Source organism: Dipodomys ordii, unplaced genomic scaffold (genome assembly GCF_000151885.1).
Source record: "Dipodomys ordii isolate 6190 unplaced genomic scaffold, Dord_2.0 Scaffold112, whole genome shotgun sequence".
Classification (NCBI taxonomy): domain Eukaryota; kingdom Metazoa; phylum Chordata; class Mammalia; order Rodentia; family Heteromyidae; genus Dipodomys; species Dipodomys ordii.
In genome coordinates, this window is record NW_012267328.1 from 634,447 (window position 1) to 644,152 (window position 9,706).

The window sequence follows — 9,706 nt, forward strand, 5'->3', positions numbered from 1 at the left end:
GCCGGCACTCTCTGCTGGGGGCTGGGGCATGGCCGGCACTCTCTGAGCAGGCGCCAGGGCAAGTCTCCTGGCCTCCCCGCCCAACTGGGATCTCGGATCTCTGGTGGGGAGGCAGAGGAAAGCGAGGACACTCACGTTCTTGTGAACACATTTTAATGCAAACAGCACAGGCTGCGTACAGAGAACGGGGCGAGGAGGGGTCGCCTCCTCTGACAGTTTTGGGGACGGGCATCCAACTTCTCTAACAGGATGTGGAGCAAGGCCGGCGTGGGCACAGCCTCCACGCTCCCTTCGCACAGGAAGGCGTGGAGACACTGTGGAGCTCACAACAGGAGCTTGTGGATTTCTTTCTCGCTCACGTCTTAGCAGAGACAAAGGGCACAGTATCTATTAGAAGCCTGGGCCTCAAAGAGAGAGCAGGGAGACACAGAACCAGGTGGTGGTGGCAAGCTCACCTCAGCAGCAGCGGGGCTGCCTCCTGACGGGGCTGCCTCCTGACGGCCCGGCTCAGGCGAGGCGCAGCCCGGCGCAGCAGGAGTTCTCTTGGTCCACGGCTCTGGGGAGCCCCAGCTGCAGCACCTGGGGCTGTTCTGGGTGGTTCAGTTCCCGGGAGGAGTGGGGGGTGCCCCCGGGCGCACAGCCCTCTCTGCAGGAAGCCCCTGCCCAGCCCTGCTCCTCTAGACGCAAGCCGGCTCCGATGTGCGCCGGTCAAGGCGGGCCCCGCAGGCAGCTCGCTCCAGCTCCGCTGACCCGACGCTGCTGAGGCGCAGGGGCCCGCGTGTGGCCCGGGGGGAGGTGCGCCCTCGACACTCACCCCAGAGCCCTCCATCCATGGCTTCTTCCAGACAGGCCCCAGTGCGTCCGTGGCCATCAGGACCCAGCGGGTCCCCAGGGCTGACGAGGACCCTCAGGCCAGTGCGCGCCAGGCGCAAGCCTGGCTCTGCTGCTCTTTGGTTAAATACACTTCCACACCTTTTATGAGAACCAAGACCACGGCCTTGAGGGGAGAACTGAAAACACGTTCTCACCTTCCAGACAAAGACGGAACTGACATTGCTTGTGCACTATTACAAATTCTTATAATTAGGCCGGACTTATCAAAAGGTAGGGCTTTTGTCTGTCTTGAAAAATAGATTCCCCTGTTAGCCAGCACCCGGGTCCTGGGACCCACACGTGCGGGTCTCTGCGTGGGGCCCGGCCCGGCGCCGGTCAGCTCATCATGTCCAGGCTGCACGGCTCTGTGTGTCCATCGCTGCGCAGGGCCTCCGCCACGTCTCTTCTGAAGACGGACAGGTTCTGGGTGAACCTGTGGAAAGAGGAAGCAGGAAATGGAGCCCGGCGGGGCCTGGGCAGACGGGGCCACGCTGGAGCTCAGGACCCAGGGAGGCCCCGGGAAGCTCGGTCCTCGCTCCAGCAGGCCCTCCTCTCCCCTGCACACTGAGTTCTTGCTGCCGCTGGAGACGGGTGCGTCTCATGTTCCACCACTAACACGTTTTTTGAAAGGGCATACTGCACCCAGATGGCGAAGGATGAAAAGCAGCAAGGCCTGCATGAGCCCTGGTCTGCATGTAACCAATTTAACCACCACGTCTTCCCGGATGTAGGCCTCAGTACCCGCAGATCTGAATTTAAGGGTGGAAAAGGGGGCAGCTGGCTCACGAGGTCGAGCGGGGAGAGGATGAGCTGAGGCTGGCCTGAGCTACGCAGTGAGACCTTGTCTTTAAGGGCAGAGGGTTGAGGGCGGAGGGCAGAGGGGGCCTGGGCCCTGCCACTCACCAGCAGCGCCTGGTGTGAGCGGCCACCTTAGGAACTACCTGCAGGAGTGGCATCTGTCCTTGTTATTGTTTATAGAGTATTGTCATTAGCTACCTTAGGCACTACAGGAGTGGGGCTTTATTATCTTCATTCTTCTAATTACACACAGTTACCATTAGCTACCACAGGACCTGTTGGGCGGGGGCGCACTGACGGGGAGCAGTCGGCAGTGCAGGCGTCACACTCCCACGCGCCGCTGAAGCGTCTGGGCCCAGGGCTGCTCTGGGGCGCTCCTCCCCAGTCTCCTCTCAGGCCCCAGAGGGTGCCCTTTCTGCCCGACAGAGGCTCTTAGAGTCTCTGCTGACTTGGCCGGTGATGCAGGTCTGACTGACACGTGGTGCTCCGCACGGAGCAGGGTCTGAGCCCTACACACCAAGGGCAGGCGATGTGGGCAGGATCTGTCCAGAACCCTGGACAAACTGCTTCCCGCTGCCTACTACTGCCTGTCCGCTCCATCCCCGTGTTATGGATTTGTTCCTTACTGTGCTTCTCACCACATTCCACTACTCAAACACCATGGCCACCAATCATCTCCATCTTGCTGCTGGGGAAACTGAGCCAGAAGCTAACCACCCTTCGGCCAGTGCCTGCAGCAGGCAGGGGTGAACCGAGCCTGCCTGGAGGCCTGGCTTTCCTCATTTCCCACAGCACATCTGTCTGGGCTTCTCTCCTCTGACCTGTCCACCAGTTACAGTTATTTTTCTCTTCTCTCCTAGATTACGAGCTGCCTCTGGGTGGAGGCTGCTCGGATCCATCTCTGCACCCCTGTCTGGTGCCAAGCGTTCGGCTTGGAAGAGAGTAAATGTGCAGTAGCATGTACTGAATGCAAGTTCAGCAGGGCACAACGGAGAAGCCACCACAGTGTGTGAGCACAACCGTGTGAAGTCCAACATGCCAGGAACGCCCCCGCCCGCCCCCCAGTCTCCGGCCGCGCTCACCGGTCTCTATTCTTGACAGACAGGTTCTGCTCCACGCCGTCCATCAAGTTCCTGAAGCACTGGGCAAGCACCCCCTGCTTGGGGGGAGGCTGGCTGCTTATCAGACTTGCTCTGAGTTCTCCGAAGTACTGTTGGGAGACAGCAGAGTCAGGCTGAGGGAAGCTGAGGGGAGCCAGCGTGGACTGGGCTAGCCTGGCTGGCTTGCAGAGGGGTTTGTCCAGGGCTGTCCGTTAGCTCTTAGAGACACCCCTGGTAATGCTCTCTTGCAGCCGTGGTTCTAGTGTTGCTGCTGAGGCTGACTGGTCCCTGGGGTGGGGGTGGGGGGTCCCGGTGGGGAGCTGAGCCCCGGTCTTCCTCAGTCTCCCCTCCTCTGGCGCAGAAAGGCAGAGGAGAAGAATGCCCAGGGAGCACTTTGGGTGACTGGCTTCAGTGAATCTCTCCTCAGCTCCGGGAGAGCTGGCTGGCCCCGAGGAAGCTGTCTGTCCTACACGACCACACACCCCCTTCTCTGCTGGTGTCTGTGCGCTCTGACAGAAACACAAACCGTGGTGCACAGCAGACTTCCCAATCATCAGAAATGGCCTAATTTCAGTACGAAGGCAATCTTTCGACAGTCATGTGCTTACTCTACCAGGCCCAAGCAGCATGGTATTTAATTTCCATCATACATTAAAACAGCTTGCATCAAAAAACACACGTAATTAATATGTAGTCAGACTAATACTTAAATACCATATATCAGAGTCATTACACTTAAACCGCAATGCCTTCCCAAACAAGATTGGGAATGTACAAAACTACTTATTTTTCCCTTTTATAATGATGCAGTGACTCACACCAAATAGAAAATTATTAGTTTTTCATCCCAAACCATGAAATATTGCCTCCATCAGTAAAGAATAATATTGTGATGTCATAAGCTTTTTCTAAACACCGAATTTGCCCTTATTCCCTCTCAATCATTTTAAAAGAACTGCTCTCTTTTATAGAGCTTGGATTTAAATCACAATAACACCGAGGGAAGATGAATGACAGTGCTATTGAATGTGGCTAAAATTGGATCCTTCAGTGCAGGTGAGCGATGAGACAGCTCTTCTCTTTTTGATATATTCTCTTCTTCTATTAGTTTCCTTCCAAGGCTGGGGTTTTAGTTGAATTTTAATGTATGCGCTGCCTCTAATCTCGCCGTCTTCCCCCTAGTGCGATCTTACTGTATAGACAATTCATTCTCCCAAGCCGTGATGCCCCGTTCCTGCCGACTGCTGGTGAGCCCTGGTGGGCTTCGGCAGGAGCAGGGAGATGGCCCAGGCTGGCCAGGCCCCGCAGAGGCTAGACGTGAGCGCCCAGCCAGCCAAGGGCTTCCACCACCATGGCTGGCGCAGACACCACGTGAGGTTTCTGAACGAGGGAGGGGCCGAGGGGGGCACTGGAGACTCTGGGGAGCTAACCAGGACCCAAGCTGAGGTCCTCAGGCCTCGGCCACGAAGAGCTGAGGCCTTCTGGGGAAGATGGTCCCAATTCAAGCTCAGCTGCTCCACTCCTGTGCCCACGCCACTGCCCAGCCGGGGTCACAGCCCGGGTGGCGTCCCGCAGGAAGGCCACACTCACCTTCTCGTTGAGCAGGACCAGCCCCAGGAGGGGCCGGGACACTGACCATTGGTTCCGACAGTCTTCAAAGACAATGGTGTTCATGAGGACCGACATCATCTGGAAGACAGAGAGCTGCGGTGAAGACCGGCGCCTGGGCTCAGACCCTGCCCTTCCCTCCTGCATCTCTGACGCTGGACCCGGCAGAGCTGCCTGAGAGGGTGCTCCCGGCTGGGGAGGAGTCCCGGGACACAGAGCCACCTGCCTTCCTCTACGCGGGGCTGACTCAGGCAACCTTTTCCACAGCCCTTCTCAGAGACAGAGTCCACGCGATCGGAGAGGCGTGTTTGCAAAGTCACTCCTCCACTGGTCCTCGCCCACTTCTTCCTATTGGGTATGGGTGGTGGGAGGACTGCACGGCGGCGTAGGGAATGCCGACGGAACTGAGCACGTATGTGCTCTAAGCCGAGGAAGAAGCAGACAAGGAGGGCGGCCGGGACAGGAGCCAGTGGGGCCAGCAGTGGTTGCAGGCCGGGCTGGGGATGTGAACCCAGGGGCGGGCCGCAGCCACCTGCCCGGTGCAGGTGGGTCGCAGAGGCGGCCGAGAGGCAAGGCTGCTTCTGGGTGGCGGCACAAGGGGTCACGTGTAGCCAATGGCAGAGCTCCTGCTCCCACTCCTCCTGCTTCGCTTCCTACCACTGCCAAAGCCTTTTCCCCAAAGGGGGCAGAGGAAGAAGCAGCTTTGTGGCAGAGACCACCACAAACACCCTCAGCTGGGCTCTGGCAGTGTGGTCTGCTTTGAGCGCACCTTGCCATGTGCTCTGGTGTCTGGTAATCCGGTTTGCCTTGAGATCTCTGTGTCTCACTTTCCCAATACTCTAGAGGAACACAGAGCCAGCACAAGGAGGCTCTGAAGATCCAATGGACAGTGTGTGAGGTGCTGCAGATGAGGTGGACACACCTCCACTGGCCAGCAGGCCTTCCCACGCCATACCTGTCTGTAGAGGCCAGGTGGTAACCTGGACGCAGGACAGCATCTGTACATACATTTCCACATACAATCTAACAAGACACCCAAAGTCAGAGAGCCACAAATTAAATTGACAAGCAAAACTAACAGATCCAGAGAGACAGCCTAAAATATTACAGGCTTCACAATCTGAAGGCAGAATGGATATTTTAATGGAGAAGATTAAAGTTAGAGGCACAAATTCCTCCAGTAACTGACAAAGCACCCTGAAGTGATGTGCCAATTACTTTCTATGGTTCTCTCGTGTATTCATTTGTCTGAACGCATGTATTTATGTCTGTAATAAGTAAGGGGATGTTTGAATAAAATGTGTTTCTAAAAATAAAGTTGGCTAAAATGGACGTTTTTTCTTCTTTTTTACTTTTCTGAAAATATGGAAAACAGGGAGGTCTGCTAATGCAGTAGCCAACCTTTGCAGAATCACTTTTCACCAAAGTCCTGGAGTAGGACGTACCAGGGGGCAGCCCGTCCAATGGGCAGATTCCCCATCTCTGCCCAGCGGGGTGCAGGGGCCCTGGCAGGTAGACCAGGTGTCTACGGGAGCCTCTCTGTGGTTAAGGACACAGCAAGTCAAGTGTAAGGAGAGTGCTCTTGGCAAATTTGCCACACCTAGCCTTCACGGTCACCTGACCCTGTCCATATTCCATGCAGGACGGCGGTGTGAGCCGGAGCACCCAGCACTGCTAGAGGACTTCCCGGAAGGTGGCTTCAAATCTGCCTAGTCCTGGCCAGTGTCCAACACTGGCCACCCAGCGCCATCACCCACCTCAGCCACACTATTTCTGGTGATTCCCGACTCTGCTTTCCTTCTTACAGATGCTGGTGCGAGCTTGCAGGCAGTTGGCAGTTTCTTTTTCTTTTTTTTTGGTTGGCTGTGGGGGCTTGAACTCTGGGCCTGGACGCTGTCCCTCAGCTCTTCAGCTCAAGGCTGGCGCTCTACCACGTGAGCTACAGCGCCACTTCCGGTTTTCTGGTGGTTTATTGGAGATAGGAGTCTCACGGTCTCTCCTGCCCAGGCTGGCTTTGAACCGCGACCCTCAGATCTCAGCCTCCTGAGTAGCTAGGATGACAGGCGTGAGCCACCAGCGCCCGGCGCAGGCAGTTTCTTTAAGTGAAGAGAAACCAACATGCACGGCAAGCACACACTCTGGACTGTCCGGGGCACTGGCAAACCTCTGGGCCTTTATCACCTGTGAAGCGTGGGCCTACAACCACCAGGTGTGGAGGTGTGTCTGGCAGCATGGCTTCCCTCCACACACCAAATACTCTGTGCTTGCTTCCCACACAGGAGCCCTGGCCCCCACAGGCGCCGCGATGAACACAGTTACGGTCTCTCTACAACTGCCTAAGCTTTCTCTGAGATTTGAAGTTCAAAAATAACCTAAAGAAGGAACTAGTCCAGAACACGTCTCTGTTTGGCACACAGCGATTCTGCTGTTTTAAAAAGTTGTAATCTTGTACAGGAAACACAAAATCATTGTACACGTGACGGGGAGAACCAAGCAGAGCCACAGTGTGTGGTGGGGACCACTGCCGGTTCTCCAGCCCTCCCGTGAGGCCGGGGGATCGAGCGCAGAGCCGAGCATCCCACCCTTTCAGTGTCTGCAGCAGTCCAGGTACCTCACGGCCACAGCGCAGCTGTTTCCTGCTCTAGCTCTTGCTGACGGGGAATGGCAAGACGGGTTTGTGTTGATGCTGTACTGTGGGAGTCGGTGTGGGTTCTGAACGTGTCAAGAGCCGTAGAGCTAAAAGGGCGCTGAACAGAAAACACAAGTCCTGGCCCCCATCTATGGTTCCTATGATTAGACACCTACCTATCCACTTTTCATTTCCAAAGTCATACTTTGTGTGCGCAGCCTGATTACTTTTCTTCAGTCACTGCTATCCTACAGCCAGCAGCTCTGAGCAGCTGGACTGTCTGCGGTGCCACCATGGCTGGTGCGAGGAGCTTCTGCTAACAGCAGGCAGTGTCTTGCCTGGGTGTCCTCACCTTCTAACCACAGCAGCCTTCCCGTGAGGAGGGGCTGTGCGGGCATGTGGGCGTGCGTGCGGCCCTCCCTGGGCCCCGGGAGACAGTGCCTGCTCCTCAGCCAACCCTGGCTCGCAGACAGCACCTCCTATTTCCACAGGCGGTGCGGTGATGGCTGGGGGTGCAGGGGACAAAGGCATCTGACAAGGCTCCTCACCCTGTTCACCGTGGCCCAGCTGACCCCCGCACTCGCAGAAGCCAGGTCTGCAGTTAGAACCCCGGGCGGCAGCGGGTCCTCAAGAGTTCTTAGCAGACCCACCTTCCTGTCAACCGTCCAAACTGTTTATAGATTTCATTAACATAGTTTCAGACTCTCAAGGCTGAGAACAACAGGAGACTTAATTAATAGTTTGTCTCTGGAAAATGGCCCATTGAACATTTTTATAAAAAAATAATGATTTTCCTCCCAAGAGTGCACCACGTACACAGTAATTTAAGTCAGCAGCACAGACTTCGGTAAATCAAACTAATTTCCTCCAAGTTATACTATTCCAAATAAAGCAAAGGCTTCCCATTGTTAACGGTTAAGCGTACTGGACGATGTAGCAAAGCTACCGCACGAAGTTGTGAGAAATAAGTGCAATGTTTAAACTCTTTCCTCCTGCTCCTCTTTTTCTGCCTCAGAGAGGAAGCTGGGCCTCAAGCAAGCCCCGCAGGACTCAGCTTCTCAGTGCATCTAGAGAACCCTGCTCTTCGCTGCTACGCCAGCCTCTTTGCTCAGGGTTGCATGGCATTTGGTTGGACTCTAGTTTTGCTCCCTGGTCATCAGAGAAATAGACAAAAGGGGCTGGGGTTGGAGAAAACCACCTTGTCTAAAAGATGGTAGGGAGGATGGTTTGCACAAAGGAAGGAGAGACTGAAAGGCCAAAGAAGACTAAGGGCAAAGCAGCTGTGTCTGGAGCAATGTGGCTGAGGGGAGGACAGACAGGCCGGGCAGCGTCATAGCCAAGGGGGTCTGGGCTGCCCTGTGGGACTGGGGCCTTCACCCGTGGGCCTGTCCAGGCTGGACCGCCCGTGACTGGGAAGCAATGACTTGCAACATTAATAAACACAGCACACTTGCAGGGCTGCTCTCGGGGACTCAGGTAACAGGTCTTTCCAAAGGCCAGGAACAGAGGGAAGGCTAGCTTTAACCATAAACATGAACAAAACCCAAACACAAGAGCAGCGCTGCCTGCCAGTACCGGAGGACCAGGGCCGCTCTCCTCACCCTCTCCACAGCACTCTCTCCAGACCCGTCGCCGGCCCGGCCCGGCCCGGCCCAGGGAGCCGCTGAGTGCTGCCATGGGGGAGGGGAGAGAAGTGGGCTTTACCCAGCGCTGTCCCTAGGCCTCCTGCGGAGCAGATATTGAAATGTGATCCTTTGCAAATTAGATACTCATCATCTTTGGGGAAAAGGAATCAATTGTTCTCTTCATTTGCCATCTACCTATGTAACACAGGGTAAGGTTATGAGAGATGAACAGAATGACAAATCAGCACATACTTAGTCTTATATTCCTGCCACTGCAGTTACATCACAACTGAAAACGGCTGCACATATTTACACATTCCTGCATGCTTACAATGTTTCTGCAGCCTCCTAATAGGAGTATTTAGCATTTTAAATTAAAAAACAATTAAATGACATTCAAGATGAGGTGATCCTCTTTTTTTTAAAGCAACAAAACCACAGTCATTCATGGGTGACCTGTTCTCCCTGGAATCATTTACGAGCTCTGCCTACTGTACACAACTTAGGCTTGCTCTAATAGTAAAAGGAAAGAAAATCAGCTTCCTACTCTAAAGCGTTCAGAGGACGCCTGCACTTGGCTGACCACCAGTGCTAGCCACTAGCACTGCCCAAAAGCCAAAATAGTGCTTCTCCAGCCCCGTCCTCTATGAAAAGGGAGAGGAGGGGTTTTGCTCTAAGTGATGAATTGCCTGGAACATCTAAAAACTCTTCGACCCAGTGGAAGATCTAAGGAAAAACACAATCCAATTTTGCTGTTCTTTCAATTTTCTCCATTACTAACTTTTATCCTCAGCTCTCAAAACATTTATTTTAATAGTAGTTTATTGGGGAAAGAATTACCTGTCACTCTCCTAGATTATGAGAAGATAAAGTCAGCACGGAGCTTCAGAATTAATTAATTGAGAGTACTGCATGGAACGTGTGTGCTCTGGGATGCTACATTTCATGTCACAATGAAAACAGTTTTATTTTCCAGGGTTGGAATATCTCAGTGGCAGCGATCTACTGGCGAGTGCAGTGACTCTGGGAGTCTCATTCCTGCATCTGCATTATCCATTTGGAACTTTGTACGC

General features: G+C 54.5%; 1 protein-coding gene across 1 annotated transcript in view; it reads right to left on the bottom strand.

Moving 5' to 3' along the window:
- Window positions 1-852: 852 nt before the first annotated feature.
- Window positions 853-9,706, bottom strand: part of LOC105994963 (ran-binding protein 17) — a 101,126-nt gene continuing 92,272 nt past the window's right edge. The window contains exons 13-15 of the mRNA XM_013028632.1: window positions 4,362-4,460; window positions 2,754-2,881; window positions 853-1,306 (exon numbers count right to left, since the gene is read on the bottom strand). Of these exons, the coding sequence (XP_012884086.1) occupies window positions 1,210-1,306; window positions 2,754-2,881; window positions 4,362-4,460 (324 nt within the window). The 3' untranslated portion in view covers window positions 853-1,209. The remainder of the gene's footprint in view (window positions 1,307-2,753; window positions 2,882-4,361; window positions 4,461-9,706) is intronic.